The 21,353-nt window shown below is 42.8% G+C and overlaps 2 protein-coding genes across 2 annotated transcripts; both read right to left on the minus strand.

Moving 5' to 3' along the window:
- Window positions 1-213: 213 nt before the first annotated feature.
- Window positions 214-19,255, minus strand: LOC117584467. Its single transcript, XM_034273388.1, is given in 8 exon segments — window positions 214-1,505; window positions 1,619-1,769; window positions 2,733-2,995; window positions 7,508-7,643; window positions 8,369-8,577; window positions 15,326-15,425; window positions 15,459-16,101; window positions 18,643-19,255. Coding segments are annotated over 6 exon segments (1,161 nt in total). The 5' UTR covers window positions 15,393-15,425; window positions 15,459-16,101; window positions 18,643-19,255; the 3' UTR covers window positions 214-1,170.
- Window positions 7,786-8,324, minus strand: LOC117584468. The gene has a single exon (XM_034273389.1). It carries the CDS (start codon window positions 8,290-8,292, stop codon window positions 7,843-7,845), a length of 450 nt encoding a protein of 149 aa, XP_034129280.1. The 5' UTR covers window positions 8,293-8,324; the 3' UTR covers window positions 7,786-7,842.
- Window positions 19,256-21,353: the final 2,098 nt, after the last annotated feature.

Consider the following 21,353-nt stretch of genomic DNA (forward strand, 5'->3'; position numbering starts at 1 on the left):
TATAATTTACACTGCTACACAGGGTTTTGGCTTAAGTTCTCTATGGATTTGAATATAATTTCACTAGTTATGCTCTTAGCCTATTAACATTTAACAATTGGTTTCATCATACACGAGAGAGGGTTACACATATAGAGATATGGCTTAAGGTGTGCGTCATACGTATAAGTTCAGTGAAATCGATGAATGGCATGGGGTGAGTGAGGAGTTTTATTTGCGTACGCTTTACAATTACATAGCTTTTCACGGTCAATAGCTGGTATTTTGGTATTAGAAAGGGAAGAGTGTCGTCTACGAAAACTAATTACATTTTACAATTATTCGACACACATCCACCTCCAGTTCATAAAATCTACTTTACTTTCAAAACGTATCAAGAAAACTATCCTTAAAATATATACAATCTTATGCTACTCTTATTTCTTTTATTCCTAAAGTTAAGCAATGGAAAAAGCAATACAAAAACTAAGGAAAATAATAAATATCGATTCAGGTTTTAATTATTTTTGTACGCCTGTACAAGGATTTTAAATGAATTTTATACAGAGCTTTGCATTATATTCTCAAACTATTCCAGTTCTACGTTGCCTATATTTTAAGCTTTAGTTTGGATCAACCTTTTAGCTGATTCTAAATCTTAGTCGTTCATTATCTCTAACACAAATACTAAGATTATTTTCGTTCTTCATCCAAAGGATATGCTTAGACTATGAAATGATTAAATTTTGGGATATCTTAAAACCTAATCGTTTTGGCTACTTACTTGGGCTTAAAATGTCTATACAATATATGTTAAGCATACGTATATCTTCGTCTGTCTTCATTTTAGATATTTGTTTCTGTTTTTTCTTTATTTGTTTTCTTCACTTTTATTTTATTTGTTTTTTTTTGTATTTCTTAGCAAACAACTTTGAGCATTTTTCTTAGGAGCTAAGAAGCAGAAAGCCCAAAGAGGAACAACGACATTCTATGCTATAAATAGACTCCATCTAATAATTATTTATAGATATGTACAGACACACAGTGAAGCAGGACCAATATGCGGCGTATACTTGATGTAAATTCAAATATTTACAAAGAACTTGATGGGATTTTCAAATCAAACAAAAGATGCTTTTCCGCCTCCACCTCCTCCTCATCATCTCTATTGGCCAACATCTTTGTTAATTGTTATCTACGTGGAGCAGCGTCCACGTTTAATTGGGTCGACAGCCGCCTGCTGCCGGCCATCCTCCTGTTGCAAGTCCATCTCCAAGGGCAGGAGCAGCAACCGCTCCCCTGAATGGTCGTGGGAAGGCTACACAGAAATGCTATTAAGACTGGCAGCGCGTAGAGGGAAATGCGTGCAATTGATTTGGAAGCTAATATGCGTGACCAGAACGCAGATGAGCCCGCTACCGTGCCCCAAACTGATGATGATGATGCTGCTGCCGCACTGGAGGAGGCGGCACTTGCCGCCGCTGATGTGGCCGCTGCGGGGCGTCGACTCTTCTTCAGTTGTTTATCTGCTGGGTAAAGCGAAAGGCAAACAGTTGGAAAAGTTTGGTCTGTGTGTGTTTGGGTGTGTGTGTGTGTGCGGAACAACTGTTGCTGTGGCCGATGATTGATGATCACTTACCTTCCAGCGGGGACTGGGACTTGTCCAGCGACTGGCGGGACTTGGACATGACCGTCTCCCGTGACTCGAGAACGGGTATTCTCTGGTGCTTGTCACTCTCCACGCTCTCCTCGTTGCTCTGCCAATACACGGACGAGATTTTGGCGACACACTGCAGCCGTGTCCCGGAAAATGCAAGAGGGAAACGGGAAAAACTTTCATCAAATCTGTGTACATTGATAAATGTGCTGACTAGCGGGGCAGGGCAAGAAGAGAATGAGTATAATGCGGAAGGTGGTGCCCTGTACTGCTCCATTGGTGTCATTCTCTTGACGGCATAGTAAAAGTTTTATGTTTTCATTAACTCCTACCGTAAGGGGCGCATAACCCAAAAAATTACCCGCATACTCGCATACATCTCCAAAGGACGGAGGGCACTCAAATATACGAGTATACACAAACGGACAAGCACACACCCCGGACACACTCATATGCAAACGGACAAGCATCGTCTGTTCGGCCAATGGTTGTGGCACAGTGGAATGAAATGTGCAAACTTGATTACGATATTTGAAACATCTTTTTTAGAGTATCGATGCCTGATTGGTTTTTGGATTCACATTCCTATTGTTGTTGTCGTGGTGTTAATTGAACCCTGAAACTATCGATTTGCCTACCACTGTGCGGGCACAGGGCATGTCATAAGAACATTTCGTCTCTGCCACCCGCGCTCGCATGAAATTTTGTGGCTTGTTCAACATACATTTGCACTTGCACCACCACCCACAGCCTCACAGCCTCACAGCTTCACAGCCCCCACACCCCATCCATGGCCTTTGGTTGTGGCGGATGTGTGGATTGGTCAGTGGACAGTGGGCAGTGGGCAGTGGGCAGTGGGGCAGGGGTGAGTGGTTGGGCTGCCAACTGCGTCCGAATGGATAATAATCAACATGAGCTGCCGTGTTATGTTGTCGCAAATTGAATCAGAGGAGCGCTCTGCTGCTTCTCCTCTGCACCGAATGTCGCCATGAATGTATCAATTTTCATGGCTGTAATCAGCTTAAAGCCAGAGGAGGACAGGCAAAGGCCTCCCCACCAGGAACCCATCAGATCAGTTCGGGAACCCGTGACTCACCTTTAGCTTCATGTCGCCGTGCTTGAAATGTCATCCGCGGACGCGAAACTCCAGCCCCAGTCGTGCCACCTCCAGACCCTCGCGGCCCACAGTCAGCGGCTCGTAGGGGCGCAGCAGGGAGCGATTCGCGTGCATCCCGTTAATCAGCCAACTGAGATGGCAAACGGGCTTCGAGGCCGCCGAGGTACAGTTGACGCGCACCATGTCGCCAATTTGGTAGCGTGGCTGTCCGCCAGTGATCTGTGGTCCATGCTTTGGTGTCACTGCAATTCGAGCAGAGAGAAAGAGTTCAGAGATTAGTGAGACTTAAGAACTTGGATGGGTGATACGAGTCTGTGGCTGAGTTGAAGAGGTACTTGGGTGCCAATTGAATGTTTGTTTTCGGTGTAGCCATAATGTTTGGATTCGGACAAGGGAACACAGAGAAAACATTGAAATATTCTGAAAGATTCCTTGAAACTAAAGGTCTGATCGTACAGCACTAAAAACAATGTGATGGGAGTTAAATATTTAAGAGCTAAATGAATGAATTCTCATGGCTGTAATGAAAGGATTTCCTACTAGCGTTCCATGTAGCATTCCCAACCAAATGCAGTTGTTTCCGACCAAACAAGATTGATTGTTAATTTGGTTATTGACTCGAAACATCGTTCGATTTTGCTCGCTTTCGGGCGGGCCAATTGAAGTCGTTATGCCTCCCTCCAACCAAAGCCCCAACCGAGCTGCCGACACAAACTAATTTTAACCTAAATCAAAAAGTAAACAAATAGTAGATATAAATAGTAAAAATACTGAACACAAAAATGTCTATGGGTATATGTCCTGGCTCGCATTTTTTTTTTTACACGTTGTTGGATTTGATTTGTTCTTTTTCTCATTTTGGAGGTTGCTGCTGCCGGTTTTTTGTTGCCTGTTTTTTTGTTGGCTGCTTTTTGTGGAGCACTGTGTGTTAGCTACAGCTGCCTGCCCGGATGAATGTTGGCCATAATGGAGAGCACATACCCGCAGTTTTGTCTGTCTGTTTTTGCTGCCCGACCTGGCTGCCTGCCAAATGGGTCAACGAGGGGAGAAATCGAAGAGAAATTGTATCGACTGTAGTCGAGCATAATCGATAAATTCTCATTGATGAAAAGCTTGAAGCAATTTAAAAGGAAATGCGCGAAAATGCAGCAACGATTTCTCACTAATAATGTTAAAAAATGAGAAAATCTCCAACAGTAAAGAAATTAAAAGAAAAATCCTGAAGGAAAGGGGTCAAGAAAAAGTTCCATTGTTTGGTATTGTCCTTTCTCTACTTTTTCTTTGCTTTATTTTCAATCGACTCTTTCTTATTGTTTTTCCATATTTTCCTCCACTCTTTCTGATTGTTTTTATACACTTTATTCTACTCCTTCTTATTGCTCGCCTCAACTGAACTGAACGGCATAAATTATTATTTTCAGCGTCTATTTTTACGCTGCTTTGACATTGATGAAGCTGTTGATATTCCCGTTTATCACGATTTAATGTGCCCTCTCCCTTGTTTGTACTGCCTTTAATATTTTGGCAAAATGTTGAACAATTTGGCATCGTTTTTTGTTCGTTTTTTTCGTTGCTGTTTGAGTTGAAAGGTGACTGGGCGGGTGAGTAAACATTTTGTTGTCTGCCCGCTGTATCAATTGGTAATAATTGTTGGGCATTTTTATTATATTGCCGCCATTGTCCGGCATTGTTTGCCCAAAGGCTTTCTCAGGCAACGGATCAACATGGAGCCCGTGTTCGCTTTGCATGGGCGCCGTCTGAAGGTTCGGGCCATTGTCTGGCCCAGCGACCGAACAATGGAATCAATTGAGCAACTTAAACAAATATCTAAGCAAATCCGTTGCCTAAATAAACTAACAATTTTTCACCTTAATAGCTTTTGCTTTTGATTGAAAAGAAACGCGTTAAAGTACAGTTTACAACTAAGAGAAAGAGTGTTTCGGGTTAACCGTTTGAGTCCTAACAAATTGTAGTTGATAACTGAAATATAGCGATAAATTATCCAACGTGAAATCTTAACTTATTGAATTTCTTTGATATTGTAAAATATCCAATTTTTCTACTCGAATTTCATTCAATGATTTTTCCAAGATAAGAGGCAACAGAGGGCAGCAGAGTTTTCAACGCAACTCACTCTCGTGGTGAAGGATTATGTTGAACCAATTTTGCCTCCAAACCGGATATTCTCCATCATATGCAGCTGTGTGTGGCGGGTGACTGGCTGTCTGGGTGACAGTCCCCAGAGCTTTCTCCCATTTTCAATTTCCGCGCATACACTTCAATTATCGCTTTTGTCAGTCGCTGAGTCAATCATGCAGTCGCTCATTCGCTCGGTCCGTCGGTGAGTCTAATCTAACCAAATGGGTCAAACATATTTGGGCTCGTCATGGCGGCTCATCATTTACGGGCTTTGCCCTGTAATTGCATTCAATTATTTCAACCAGCATATCGTGCGCAGGGACTCCATGAGCTGGGCTTTAGTTCCATTTGCAGGTTCCAATGCGCATTAATTTCAATACTTCCTTGTGTGATAGAAATACAATTTCTTGGATTTACTTGAATGCAACAAACACTTCCTAGACTCGTGTGTTATCAGGGCAAGTTCCTAGAATCGTTGTACAAAATATCCCATTAGGGAATAAGCATTTATGTATCGAGGATATTGCAGGAATGAAAGGGAGTAACAGTTCGTTGTCCAATGTGATTCTACTGCTAATGAAACTGTGGTACAGCCTTTTCCAACTCTTTACTCCTTCTCTCCATTTCCTCTTTGCTGTCACCTATCGTCGCTTCACCAGCTTTTCGTTTTCTCTTTTTTTCCTGGCATTCCTCTTCTTTTTTAAGGCCCACAAATTCATTAAGTTTATTGATCCGCAAATCGTCATAGTCATTATGCCTTTGATTTAATCCGCTTAAACCTGAACCTGGTGCAGCCACCACCACCTCCCCCTAGCATGTACATAGATCCCGCTCCCCCCTTTAGATTTCCACCTTTTTTTTGCCATTAAATCCTGAGCGTAATTGAGTAATTTCCATCTGAAAACGGAAGCGTGTGTAGGCTCTGAGCTGATTGGTTGCCTCTCTCTCTCGCTCTCACTCTCACGAGCCATCGAGGAAATATTTAGTTAGCCTAATTATGCGCTAGTATATCGCATAATTTTGATTGCCTCCATCCCCTCGCCATGCACCAATTGAGTGGTTCTCAATGAGAGAGCGATTCCACTGACGGAAATGAAGGTGAAATTTGCCCCCACGACGACAGCGACGACGACTGTCGTTCATAAACATCATCAACATAATGAGAAACGTTTGGGCAACTCAAACTGGAGCTAGGTACATCTAGGTCAGAGATGTATCCGATACTCTACGCCTTTCATCATCCTTACGTCATGCATATCGGGGTTTATAAAAATTCTTTAGGGGCTTCTGCTGGTCAGTTTGCAAACAATTCAAGTGGCATATAGCTATTGCTAACATTTCCATTTCCATCTCCATCTTTTGAATGGTCTAAGATAAACAGAAATACAGAGACATTCTGCCCTAATTCATACTCCAAATTTAAGTGATTTAAATTTAAAGACAATTTCCCAAGACCGTCAAAAATATCTGCTTGCCGCATTCCCCTTTGCCGAGCTTTCTCTCCAGAATGAACTTTCTCTTTCAGTTATTCTGCAAAGTGAAGGAGTCGGACTGGGGGCTTAAATGAAAAGATAGCTGAGAATTTATCATCTTCTCGCTGCGCCACGGCCTCCTTTCACTGATATTAAACACGTTTATTCTAAGTTTTCCTCTGACGCAGTTTTTCATATTGCGTTTGGCCATATTTTTGCGCCATGTTTTGTTGGATTGCGCAAAAATTTCAAATTAAGTTGCAGAGAGCCGAGAAACACAACACAGATGGGAGGGAGTGGCAGGGAAAGTGCTTGAATGGGATGGGCAAAATCTGAGTCTGAGGCACAGCCTGAATCTGAATCTGAATCTGAATCTGAGGCAATGGCAGCGTCAGAGGGAGTGTCTGAAGCGGAGGCAGTGCTGTAAGTGAGCAACAGAATTGCATCACGTACATGGGCAATTTGCCAGCGGAATACAATACAAAAGATAAATACACACACAGCAGAAAGCTGGCCAAGAGAAAGGATAGCCAGAGTTTCCTTCAACATACCTTCTGTTCCATTCTCTTTTATAGGTATACCCGGTAATCGTTTGCATGAAGAAGGTATATTGTAGATATACTGAAGATGCGAATCTAATGTCTAACAAACAGAATATAGAGACCAAGTTTCCCATTGATCGTGCTGCCAATTAATTTATAAATAAATAATATTTGGATCAAATCTTAAATTTTTCAAAGCATTGAATCTGCATAGAGGGTATCCCATAGTATGAGTACCAGCATAGGATTTCGCTTAGATTTTGTTTGTATTTTTTTGGCACAGGTTTTCTGCTGTAGAATTTGTGAATCGCAGCGAGAAACAATGCCCAGGAATAAACCAAATAAATGTGAGATATATTATATATTGTGTTAAAGAGGAAACTACATATAAGAGAAACAGATATGGAAAGAAAGAGATACTGAGGCAGAAATACTGAAACAGATTACTTTTCGTCGCTTCGTTCGCTCAGTGCAATTAATCTTGCCTTGAATGGTCCCGGTCCCTCTCTTCTTTATTTCTCTGTTCTCCCCCTTTTCGTATGTGCATGCACACATACATATGTATTTTTTGTTAGCCCACATCCCCCCTCCCAACACTTACCCACAACAATCATGTCCTCGTGACCGGAAACTGTCTGAAACGAAGGCGCCTCGCCGGACACTTCGCAGCGATACCGTCCAGTCGACTGAAGGCTAACCGAACGTAAAACAACAACCACGTCCGTGGAATTTTGCAACTGTAAAAGAGGGGAAAAATGTGGCAAAGAGGAGAGTAAGAAAATGCACAAAAAGAAAGCGAAAGTTGCACAGCATGAGAGAATCCTCGCAGCAGTTATATTTGATTGCTTTTCACATGGAAATTTTGTTCAAGAAACTTTAAAATGAATGCAGCAAGCCCAAGAGATTGGCACGAACTAGAACTACAAATTGTAATCTCTAAAGGATGATCTTGTTTATATCAAACTCTGTATTCCCATCAGCTTTGGCTTTTGGTGGCTCCTCGTCTTCATCTTCATCCTCATCTGCACCCTCATCAGCCGCCTCCTCGTCTTCTGCATCATATTCCTCCTCGGTTGCCATATCTGTGAGAACCTCCAGCATATCTTCCAGCGCCTGATCCTTGACTGGCATCACTTGATCCAGACTTTCGACTGTGGGTGAGATATTGTAGTGCTCCATCGTTTGCTTAAACTTGAGGGCATGATCCATGTGCAGAACACGCAAATGTTCCTTCTGGGAATCGCCAACGTGGGTGCACAGCTCGATGGGATCCGCGGATGGCTTTCGGATCTCCTCGACTATCTGACGTATGGCATCCTCCTTACCGATGGGCGGAACGGACTGCTCGAGTGTTTGCAGTAATTTGGATTTCTTGTTGCCGAGCATTTTGTTGATAATCTAACTTAAAATATGATCCCAAATCGAAGGGGAACTAGATTGTTCTAATAGAAAGAGAACTTACCTCAACATCAACTCCTGGCAGGGGAAAGACCTGCCCTGGCGGCATATCCCTCGGCACATAGCGATAGAACTCGAAGCCATCTTTATACCATTTAACGGAGTACAGCGACTCTCCATCCAGATCAAACTTGCAACCGAGCGCGGCATCCTCGTGCCGCATTATGTGCTTGGGTATTTTGATTTCGGTCATTGTCAGGCATTCCGCGGCTTCTGCAAATGGAAGACAAAAAGAATTGTTTGTCAACTATTTTGTCACGACTTTAATAAGCCCCTGGCATGCTGTACGCTGCATGCTGCATGGGCTCTCGCTCTCAGTTTCAATGCCAGAACTAAGACCAGGACATAAATAACTGCCAGCAAGTGCATAAAAGTCAAGGAAATCGAAGGCAAGTCGCCCGCCAGCGCCCCAGAATGAACGCCCGACTAGAACAATGCGCTTTTGTTTTGCCAACACAATGCCCCCGTATCCCAGAAGGGGACCCGCCACGAACGGCGAATGAACGAGGCTAACTTGAGAAACGTGTCCTGGTTGTGAAGCTCCGCGTCCTTCTCAGCACCGTCTTTGGGGGGGTAGGCTTTGCAGGGAGTGCTCCGAGTAGATGCTGTCAGGGTGTTAGTACTCTCGGCTCTGGCTTTGGGTGGCAGGGGTAACTTAACACTCGAGACAATGCCAGAGTGAAATGAAAAGTTGGCAACTTATTTAACAGCCCAAGACAAAGACGGCTAGGAAGCCTAGCTCGCTCGCTCGCAGGGCAATTTGGGTCACGCAAATCGAGATATGAAATTAATATTGCAGAGCCCTGAAATGAGCAGCAGCCAGCGAAAGTGGAGCAGCAATCTCAGTCGCTAAAAGTAGAACATTGTACATTGGATGTGTGTCCAAGTCTAAGACGAGAGCTCATGTAAAGCCTCTCGCTATTCCAATTTAATGATTATATTCAGGGAAATATCTTGACGGCTTAATATTCATCATTCTCATATCCTCTCCCCCCCCCCCAATGCACAATTCTTTTTGCATGCACATCTTCATTTGTCTAACAAAACATTTGCTTTCATTTGATTAGTCATTACACTTGTCGTCGGCATTGCGTCAGCCCTTCATCAGGCATTCCCACACTCCCACACTTATTTGGTTGGAATGCAATCAAATCATGGAAATCCCCTTGCTGTCAAATAGAAATCAAATCAAAAGTAAACCAAAAGTCAAACCAAAGTGAATCCCCGTCACCCTGAAGGGAAGTCTGCCCACATTCTCATTAGACCCGTCAACAGTTTGGGAATTTATTTTTGGCCAAGTTCAAGAATAACCACAAAGCTATGCCTAAAAATACAACTGTCCTGGCGAGGGCGGGGGGCGAGGCTAAGCCAAGTGTGTGTCTAAAAATAAGTGCAGCATTTCATTACCAAACAGGAAGCGACATTAAGGCCTTAAAGGCTTTTTTTTTACGTCGTTTGGTTTTGTATTTTTGTTTTCTTTTTTCTGTATTATGTGGTCGTTCAACCAAACAGCCAGCGAAGCGACAAACAAACACAAAAAATAATAATAAAAAGCACAATGCACAAAGGCTTAAAAGAGGCAAACCTATGGGACCAGCAGGCTTTGGGGAACGAATATTTGCATACCCTTACCCAGAGTATTGCTTCGGGATATAATTATGAAACAATTTTAATGTGCGTTTTATGTATTGGGTTCTCTCGTGCCAAACATAATCCCAAAAGCCTATTACCCTCTGCATAGAGCATCTGAAAGGAAAAACAGCCGCCATTGAGGCCGATGAGTATGATGGTGACGCTGATGATGACGCTGATGATGATGATGTTGCGGAGCAGGGAGGGTATGCGGATTGAGTAGAAGGACGTCGCCCACTTTGGGCTTTTTGCTCCTTTGAGTGCATTTCCGCTTTGCGGCTGCGGCTGCGACGGCGGCGTAGTTTGAGTTCCTGTTTTCCCATTTGCCAGCCCCGCCCTGTGCGTGGCTTTGGCGGACATTTTGTGGGGAATAAACTCGTATTTTTGCGGGCACACAAGTACAATTTAGTATTATGCACTCTCCACTAGTTGGGTGTGCAGCAGCTGCCTCCTACCGACTGCCTTCCCGGCCAAAAGGCTCGCCTCCTCCGTTGGCGGAAGACAAACAAAGTGCGTTGCCAAAAGGTTTCGCAGCACAAAAGCCTTTTTCCTTTGCCAGGCTCTAACACTACAAGAACTCTAGTCCAAAGAGAACACTCCTTTGGCGTTGACTGAAAGCAAATGGAGTTTAAGAGCAAAAAGAAAAAACAACCTCAAAGTAATGAGAAGTTTTGGTGTGAGGTGTGAAAATCTTTGAAGATTCATTTAAAATTACGCCTTTTAATAAGGATTGCTCTCACGTTGGTGTATGGTAATGTAAGCAGATAATACAGATGAAGAATTTGCATTCTTATATAGACTTATTGAATGCTAAATTCCTTCCACTTTTTGGCACTTCAATTGGATGTGATATGAACAATGGAAGCATGATTTCACAGCTCATTAAATTTGCCAAATGTGTTGATGATGTGATGGGCGCCAAAAAATGAATTTTGACAAATGTCAAGCGCCGCAACCCGAAAGCAGAGACATCGCCCTGGGGCGATGGGGGGCTAATTAATAAGCCAGCGATTCGAAAGTTTTGTCATCTAACCTGAGCTTTAATTAAGAAGCGCCAGTGACAGGCAGACAGCAGGCGAGATGCTAAGATGATGGGGGAGAAATGCTGCTGGCAGGGCGATAAAGTTTTCCATTTGATGTCGTGTAAACGTCATAGTTATGGTCGAAAGGGGCTCACTGGCTCACGGGCTCAGTGGCTCAGCGGCTTTTGTTGCCTAGTTGGAGTATGCTTACCTTAACAGACAAAAGTTTTGCCACTTAATTATTGTTGATTTTTAAATGATTTCATTTGCCGCCCGGGGCCAACAAATGTCAGGCACAGACAAAAGTTTCCGCAGACTGCGAATCTTTCCCACACAATTGAGTTTCTTTTGGGAATTCAGTTTTGCCTCAAAATCTAATTCACAGAAATGCAAACGGATGGGCGTAGGTGGTGGCAAAGGAGCAGGAGCAGGAGGCCGAGTGTCAAATGCAGAAGTTTACGGACCAAAGTTTAGCTTTGCATATCATTATGGCCGCTTCAAGGGGTTAAGTCATCTAAATGCTCATGGTGGCCCAGGGAGGTCTACATAAACGGCTAATCGACTTTCCAAAGGGGTTTTATGGGTAATTTGTTTTCATAAGTTTAATATTCGAGCTTCATTTATGGTTTGTCTACAATTATATATAAATTAATAATGAATATTCTCCAAGTGAGCTCCAATTCATGGAGCAACTTTTGAATCCTTGTACCTTTAATATGTTTAGATACGCTTCAGCCAGAGCTGACTTCTTTAGTCTCTCATTTTCACTCTTAAATATTTTGGCAAGAACAGAACCAATGCAGAGGCAAAACCAATCAAAATCATCCTTAGCCGAAAACCCATTTAGCAGCAAAATGACAACAGAAGCGGCTTACCGAAGCGGATTAGTTACACAATGCAAACAGGAGGAAAATACTGAAGTCCTAGCCAAGGCCTCTGGATCTCTCTCTCTCTCTGTCTCTCGGCAAAGCTATGCCAATTCCGAAAAGAACCAAATCCGACTGTCATATGAGAGCTGTGTACTGCTTTTCTCTGCCTCGACAGGCAAATGCAAAATGCAATTAATTTTATTAGAGTCCATTGAAAACTCATTGGAAAAGAGGCAAGCCAGAAGAGAAGGAGCGTGAGTGAGTGGGGGACAGGGAGGGAGATGGAGGCGGTTGGGTCAGAAGGCAGAAATTTATGGCCATGCCAAGGCTTCACTTACAATGCAAATTTTTTCCAGACCGTGCCAGAGAGGCTGTGACAGAGGCAGTGGCAGAGGCAGAGGCAGATGCAGGGAGGCAAAAATTATGATGCGGCTTAGTCTGGGCCATGGAAATGGGGTTTGAATGGATCGATGGGGCAGGGCAGACCGGATGCCAAGCCTTGAGCAAATAAAGATGTTTTTGCCATGTTTCGCAGACGCCAGCAGCATCAATACGCATCAATCCATCCGGGGCCCCCTTTAGGCCGGTCCAAGCCGGAGACTAGAACGTGCTTAATCTGCAATCAGAAGCGGAAGTTGCTCCTCATCCTGGCACTCCCTCTGTCTCCATCACCATCTCCAGTCTGCAGCTGAGTTTCAGTGTTTCAGTGTTTCAGTTTCAGAGTCTGCCTTTGACGATGAGTGCCATTCAGCCCAAAGCCCCCAAACAGCTCCCCGTTGTCGGCTCAGTGGAGCTTTTGCTGCATTGCAGGCGCACTTTCATTTTCATATCTCACAGCAGTAGATTCCAAAAAAATAAAGAATAATGCATGTACTCATTGGCAACAAAAAACTTGGCAACAATCGATCGATTCCCGTTGCTCCTACAATAGACGGTTAATCGCAGGGCAACAAAGTCAAAAGTTTCTCTTTCGTTTGCATTCCATGGAATTTTTGTGCCAACAATTTGTGTTTGTTATTTGCTTCCAAAAGTTGCATTATTCTGCTCGGTTGGCATGCAGGAATGCAGTTGTTTTTGCAGGTTCGATGCTAAGGGAGGAGAAGTTACGTTATTACCAAAATGTCAATACATCCCGTAACTAGTGCCAATTGTGTTGCGTCAAATGTTAATCGAAGGGACAAATGTGTGGGTTTAATTAGGCGACGAATATTTTCTTTAATTAGAATATCAATTAAATTGCCAAACACACAGAATGCTTACGGACAGCTGTGGTAATATAATTAAAATTCACTTCGGCTTGAAAATATATCTTCTAATGTCAATACATGCCATCAACCGGCCCACAATTTTCCACACCCATTTGCACAGACACAACATGGCATCAATTAATTCAATTACATTGCGTGGAATGGAATCGCCTGCACGACACATTGCGGGAAAGTGAGACCGAAGATAGGCATGCAAAATGAATGTTGGCTAATTTCTATCTAAGGTGAGCTAAAGATAAGTCAAAACGAAGTAATATATAGACTGATGATGAATGGTTTTGTTATAAATATAAATGGCTAAATTGATTCTAAGAGGACTCGTTAGAGCTTTACTACTTCATCGATTGTGGCATATTCATGTGCCAAAAGCTAATGCCACATTCCTCAGCAACCATTTTCGCCACCTCATCAGGTGGCTGCCTTTCAATCAACCTTCACAGGAGTCTTACTCATTCTCGCTTAATCGTTGGAAAAATCACCTGCTAATAATAATCGTACTTATAGGTATTTATGAGGCCTTAACAATTCCAGCAAATCTTAAATAAACTCTGCTCAAAGCCGCTTCAATTGTCGTGGGTCATTGAGGTTTTATCAAAGAAGGTCTCTGGATGTGGACTCGCATTTGGTCTTACTCTTTTCGGTAATGCTTTGTTCTTGGTGTGGAGTGCGTGTCGCTCAACATTAGTTTCATGTGCTGCCAATAAATATGTACTTCCTTCGGGCAGTTGGCCCTGGCTGCTCCTTTTGTTAGTTACAGTTTGGCAAAAGTGTGCGCCACGTTAACTTAATTTCATTATTTGTTGCTTGCCCAAGTTCTTGTATGTTCACTTTGTTGATACCCTGCGACTTGGGGTACCAGAGGTACATTGTATTTGTGGAATGCATGGCTCGGGGAAACTTTTGTCAGTTTGGAACGTGGTGCTGAAGCCTCTGCAGGAGAATGTCCTCTGGCTACTGGGTGTTTTGCAGTCGTGGCCATCGTCTACTTGTAGTATTCTCTCCCCTCTGTGTTCCCTTGAATTCCATTTCTAAATGCGGCATGCGTACGTGACCTCATAATAGGAAAATAAGATTTCTATCTATAATTCAGGCAATGCGCTCGGCCAGCTAAGTGCCAGCAAGTAATAATCATTTCTATTTCTCTTTTCTCCCAGAGAGTTTGTCTAGACAGAAATTGTATTTGTCAGTAATTATTATTTCGCTCCCCATCGCTCACAGTTTGGACAGGGAAAGTAATGCTCCCAAATAAGTTTCTTCCTTAAATGGTAAGCACAGAGATCTGTGGCAGCGCACAAAGTTTTTCTTTTCGCTTTGACAAGTTTACCGCAAAAAGGAAACGGAAATGGAAGTGCATAAAAACTTAAACATGTTTATTTATTTAATTAAATGCGGCATCCTGGAAGTTTGGTGCTCTACTTATTCCGCCCTCCGCCTGTCTCTCTGCTCGTCGTGTTTTTTGTTAGCAATCAAGTTAATTAAGTTGATGATTTCATAGATGAAACAAAAATGAATATTAATAAAATATACACAATTTATTAATTGCATTTGTGGCGCTATTCAAATACGTGTGCACACAATTAAATCGAATTAATGATTCTCTTGAATTCCTTGAATTTATTCCTGGAAAAATGGCAACCAAATGATGTGGAAATTGTTCCCTTTAAAGAGTCTCAAATCGATCAAAACCCTTTGGTTGCGAATGGAACTGATTGCTTTACCACTTTCTAAATATCGAAATTATTCATGACCTGAGACAAGCCGCCCCCACCAGCTGTTGAAGAGTCAAAAGTCTTGCCCCAGCGCGGCGGCTTAACCGCGACTCTAGCTTGTTTGTCAGTTAATTTTGTTTAGTTTTCGCCAGGCAGTTTGTTGAACTTAATTAAAAATAAATAACAGGCAGTGGCAAAAGTTGTTGTTTGTTCCTGGGAAGTGGAATGGGTTCCCGTTCCAAGGGGGAAAGGATTTCCTGCGAGGAAGTGGGTGGGACTCATCTTTGACAGCCTTGACTTTGTCGGGAACTTTATAAACTTGAGTAGGTCTCAAAAGGGATTTCCCCATCGATTATTGAATGCATTTTAAATGAGTTATCTTTCAACCCGAACACATGGCGTATGATTTATGTATATTCGAGGGATGAATTTCGCAGCTGGTTGATAGAGTTTTTCCTTACCGTAGCAGAGTTGTAGAAGCATCCAGGCGAGAATGAGATGGCAACGTTTATATTGTGGGGCATCCATGGTGCTGTTGCATTAACCTTCTCTTTCTATACTCTTGTATCTATATATTTTATCTCGTTCTCTACTTTTCACACTGTCTTCCACTTTCTCTGTACGCTTTTTCGTTCTATTTCCAGCGAACAAGCTTCGTCTTGGGTGAAACTTTAATTTTTCAATTTGTTGCGGAATATTTGGTTATTTTTCTTATTTGTCCCCCTATTCCTCGAACTGTACCGCTGCCACTAGCTCTATCTGTGTTTGCTTTTGCTTCGTTTGCGTTTTCCTCTTGTCTCATTTGTGCAATGCAATAAATTTTCCCTTGACCGCCAACGAGGGAAAGCGTCAGCCAATTGCTTTTCTTGTTCTGGCTCGCTCTGTCGTCTGCTTACTTATATTTATTTTCCATGAGCTCGTTGCTATTTGCTTCTCCTATTAAGCGTGCTCCACTGTACAGTACACACCCCCACGCAAACACACAAACACACAAACACACAGACCTCAGTCGCATTTACATGCCATATCCTGTCTGCTGTGCGCGTTTTTCCCTATTTGTGTTTGCTCCTCCTCTATTTGGCAATGGGTCCTTCCCTTTCTCTGTTTATTTCTCGTTCTCGTTCTATTTCTATTTTCGGGCTTCCACTACTCCGGGTTTTGTTGCTCTGTGCTGTCTGTCGCTGAACGCACTGTATTTAATTGAAACATCAGCAAAAGTGTCCGTGTGCCAGGAGGTCTGTGAATGGAAGAAAATTGAGATGTATTGAATATTTATCTGTTTATTTATCTTTCTTGGCCAAGTGTCATTAAGGGTTGTGTAACTAAACTGAAGTTTACACATAAATATTAAGTTTATTCAAGCCGAATTCGCTCATTCCAATCGATATTAAAATGTTATTTATTTGCATCAACGAATTGTAGCTGGCCAGCGTTCCTCATTTCGACAGATCTCATCATTACTTAATAGTTTCCACCATCCTCAGCTGACATACATGCGAAGGTAAATCAAATATCTTCGTCTAAATATTACATGAATGTAGACACACTCATAAGTAGATATATATTTCGAATGTCAGTATCTATGGCTGCATTCACAAATTACAATGAATATTTGAGTGTATTTTGTGTGTTGGCAGACCTGCTGCAGTTTGCCTCAAAGTAAATTTCCAACTGCGAGAAACGGGGAGCCGTTGAGCAAAGACCTCAAGTGACAGAGACAATTGTTCTGTGTACTGCGGGCACACAAACAATAAACCAAATGAATTAATCATACAGTTTATGGCCAATAAATGATAATATGTATTAAATGCTCTCCCAGCCAGGAAGCAGAACCCTCCAAGGCCTAGAATGGAGAGCCCTCAAATCGGAGGACTTGAGGCCAGCTTCGGAGCTCAAAAACCATTGAGTAAAGGCATAAATTAACAATCACATGGAGCAAGACGGCTTGGGGTCTGGCCAAAATTAAATTTGCATAAAATCAATTAAAACCGAAAATCTACCCAAAAAGCAGCCAAGGGAAGCTCAACGGGGGAAAACATAGAAAGGAAAGGAAAGTCTTTTTGGGGAAAAGTTTTCCAAAATGAAAATCATATTTTGTAATTAGAGGCCATGAATAATTTTAGCACCTTGTTGTCAGCTATTTTAAGATGTGGCTCACACGTACACACATAAACCCCCTGTCGAACGGTGCGAGTGAGTGGCTTATGCAAAATAGTTCTAGAGCCACACACCCACTGCGTATTCTTGATGTTTGGCCAAGTCTCAGTCTTTTGCATAATTAATTATGTGGCAGTCATGGCACTGGCTTGTTAAATATGCAAATATATACTCCGGCACCGTCGTATACAAGGTCTAAAAGGACTCCTGGACTCGGGTCACTAACATCTCTGTAGCTTCTGTAGCCCCCGTATGCGTGTGCATGGACATCTTTTGGTCTACATTTTTACCACAAATTCAATTTCGCCAGTCCTTAAAAGTGTTTTCGTTTGCTGCTTTAAAGGGGGAGGCCACAGATTTGCTTTTAAGGCCATGTTCAATGGCTGGTCGCAACACACAGAAAGTCTTGTGGCACTCACACATGGAAGAGGTGGCACAGTGAGCATGTGGCATGGGTGTCCATGGATGAGAGAGAGGTCTCTGAATGCCAAATGAAGAAATGACTGAATGGCTGTACGGGAAGTGCCTCGCTGACTGAATGACTGACACTGCTCTCTCTCTCTCTCTCTGAGTTTGTGTGTGTTGTGTGTGTGGCTTGGCCCATTGTGCGTGGCAATGTGTGTGCAAGTTGGGGCCATGGCCAGCCCTTGATGTTGTGCACTTTGAGGCACACTTTTCCTTTAAACTTAAAGCCAGAAGAGTCTTGAGGTAGCTTATGGAAAGGAACAATCATTCTAGAAATTTAGTTTTACTCAATTCATGCAGCAAACAAATGCAAATTTGAACTTTTTGCATTATGCGCCAACAGTGGATCGGATGCAAATCATTGAGAAATAATTGTTATTGGGCATAATCGAATAAAATGCTGAAAAGCAAATGAATATTGCTAATATTTCCTCGAAACATAAACCATAATAAAAAGAAAAATGATTCAGCAGACTGGTACTTTGAGTTTTTCCCATGGCCAGAGACCATTAAAAACATGGCCAATGAAATAAATTTCAAAAATGGCCCCACTCTTGGTAAACATTTCTCTAAAATATGTTTTCTCAATAATGGCTGGCTGGGGCAAAAAAATCTCGCTTTTATTTCTGACAATATCATTTTTTAGTGCCAATTGATGTGGTCGTAAAACCGTCTAACCTGGAAGTGACCTCTCGGAGAGTTTAGGAATTTAACGATCTACCAGAGCGGAGGGTTCCACCTCGATTCTCTGCTTGAAACCACCTGGAACTAAATGAGACTAATGAAAGCCCATAATTCAGAGTCCAGAGGCCGGCCAGGCCTGTCCCACAGCTCAGCGTCTAAAATTAATTGGCATTGTACGGGAATTTAATATATAAGCGGGAAATACAGGAGAATGGAAATGGCAATAGATGTCGGTTATGTATGGCCGGATCTGGCTATAGAATTTCATAATTATAATAATTTATGTTGACACCTGAGGCGTGTGCACAAATTGAACAGGGGATGCCCCCAAGGTCCACCAAGTTAATAAAACTTAAAGTTACAATTTGTGTGTGTTTTTCCTCTCTCTCTCTCTCTCTCTCTCTCTCTATCTGTCTCTGTCTCGCTTGCCCTGGGGAAATCTGTAGGAAATTGTTTGTCGCATAATACTTACTTATGACTGGTATTTTTCTTCGTTTTTTCTTTGGCTGGCCAAGCTTAAGGAGCCGCTGAGGTGCCGCTTGGACCTTGGAGTCGCGATTCGCGGGAGTGTAGAGAACTTGGCAGGACTTCAATGGAGGTGTTCTCTTCGCTTTTCTAGCCTTAAGAGTTGGCTGGCCACGTGCATAGTAATAACAAATGATTGCTTGTCACGCACGTAACGGTACTTTCATTCATAATTTATGCATTTTAATTTGTCAAAACGTTGGCAAAACAGTACGAGGGATTCCCCCTTTCGGTGGCGCGCGAGAACTTCTTTAGGAATATGAATTTCTGTTTGGAGACTACCTTGTTTTGCTCTGTTATCCTTTTGCTCATACGAGTAGTGCAGCTTGTGTTTGTTTCGAATACTTTTTATTCATAATTTGCACTCATACACACTCACACAAACACACGCGCACACAGTCGTACTGGAACACCCACGACTGGGACACACGCACGATGGTCGCCGTGCGTTCGGCTAAAACGCGTTATGGGTGGATAGCAGTCCACGGAAGGACACGGAAGGAGCACGCAGGAGTTTCGGCGTCGCGTCGTCAACCACACAGCACCAATAACCGACCAAGACTAAAAGCTTTGCTACCCTTATTACCTGCTTTTTACAGGCCCCACACACACGCACACAGTGGAGCTTCTCAGAGGACGAGGGCGCACACGAGGATATCGCAGGATAAGAACGGAACACGAGAACGAAGTATGTCCTTCGGCAAAAGAGTGGATATGCGGGAGAGTAATATCTTGGAGGCATAAACTAGTTCGCGTTGTCTGAGGTTACGAATGAATATTCGTACCAAAGAACGCAAGAGAGAGCCAAAAATGAAGATACAGAGCGAACACAGCAAAATACTCAACGTGCTCTTTGTTTGTTTCAATTCCACTTTGTCACTGTTATGCTAAGGTTATGTTAAGGGTTTAACAGAGCAATGTAAAAAAGAATATAACTGAATGCACTGTTACAGTGTGCTGTTAGGGTTGAAAACTGTTAAAATAGGGGGATTATTTTACGTCTACAGCAGCTTAACATGTGTTATCAGAACGTTTCAGCACATAGCAGAGCTCTGCTAAGCTTAGCAGAACGGAAAAAGATTCATTTTCTGTTGTTCAGAGTTTCTGTGTTTCAGCTGTAGTCCCTCAACGATGTGCAGATTTAGTTATCGTTTTTTTTTCTACTTAGCCTGCATCACTCCCTTTGTTATAGCTTTTTAACATATTTTAGCTGGTCTTTTTGGCAATATTTCCAGGTACTACGAACAAGCTACCTGTATGTTGTAGGTTCTGTTGTACCACACAAACATTTCTTTCAATATTTTGCGGAGAGTTTATTTGGTCAATTCAATTCCAGGATATCCATACACCTACAGTACCAGGCACAACCATAATTAATTTCTTGAATAATTTATCCACAAATCCCTATACTGTCGAAGTACCATTTAACATTATATTCCGCTAAGGGGAGCTAAGCCAGAGCCTGAGTACTTTCCCCTTAAAAAAATCACCGCGTGGTGCTCCTATCCTCTAGTCTACGTTGAGTCCTCCACAGAGCCTGCATCAATAGCAGTTTTATTGATACGCACACAGTTCTGCCTACTCCAATAAGAAAAACAATAGTGGAGGACAGCAAGAGAGAGAGAGTGAAAGGAGAGAAGCAGATCTGGAGAATGGGAGATTGGTAACACTCACACACACATCCCCCAAGCTAGTGAAGCATCAATAGAAAATACCAATAACATCGACATCATTCTATCCTTCGCATCATTAGCCCAAACAAAAACTGCTGACTGGGGCACAATGCCAGCAGGGATATAGAGAGAAGAAGAGGGTACGGGATATGAGGAGACACCGCCCCCAGCGTTCTACACTTTCTCAGGACTCTCTCCACTCGCTACCACCACCTACAATCCTGACCAAAGCCGAAGGGTCTTAAACTTTTTTTCTTGTTGTGCTGCACATGCCCGGGAGGCAATTTGAAGTTGAGGCAGCTTCCTGTCCCTCTCCTTGCACCACCGACGGCATGTTGCACCCATTCTATATGCCCCGACATCGGCTCATTGACAGTCATAACGCTGAAATGCGCCTCAACTTGAACTAATTTGTGCGCAATTTGCGCGAAGAAAGGCATCGGAACCACCAAAGGCAATAGAAGCAGGGGGAAAGGGACAGAAATAACGAGACAGAGAGAGGGAGATGGAGGCAGCCAATGAATATAGAAAGAGATGGCAAGACCGTAACAGCAGAGCAGAGAAAGAATGGCAAGCATTTGCACTTTTACTTAAGCGTAAAACTTTTGCTTTTGCAGGTTGCAGCCAACTAATTTTTCCCCCCATCTTCCTCTCTACCACATTTTCCGAATAGAAAGAAACCTTGTGTGGGGGGAGGGGAGATATGTGTGAGAGGAATAGTGAAGGAAGAAGATGGTCGAAAGGAGATGGCAATACCACCGCTGATTGCGTCAACTTTTTTCCTCAATTTGTTTTGTTTCAAGTTCGTTTTCTCTTGTTGCTCTGCATAAATTTGATTATTCGAAATTCTGTGAAGGTGCAAAGGCTCCATTCGTATCGTATCACTACTACCCCCATCTATAGCAGATGATTCCCTTTGTGAGGGAAATCCAGTCTCTAATTGCCTGCCACCGACGACGGCCATCTCCTTTATGAACTGATTGAA

This window comes from Drosophila guanche, unplaced genomic scaffold (assembly GCF_900245975.1).
Source record: "Drosophila guanche unplaced genomic scaffold, DGUA_6, whole genome shotgun sequence".
NCBI lineage: Eukaryota > Metazoa > Arthropoda > Insecta > Diptera > Drosophilidae > Drosophila > Drosophila guanche.

Bases quoted from the DNA above. Each gene is read 5' to 3' on its own strand.
- LOC117584468 (XM_034273389.1), bottom strand. From the start codon at position 8,292: ATGCTCGGCAACAAGAAATCCAAATTACTGCAAACACTCGAGCAGTCC.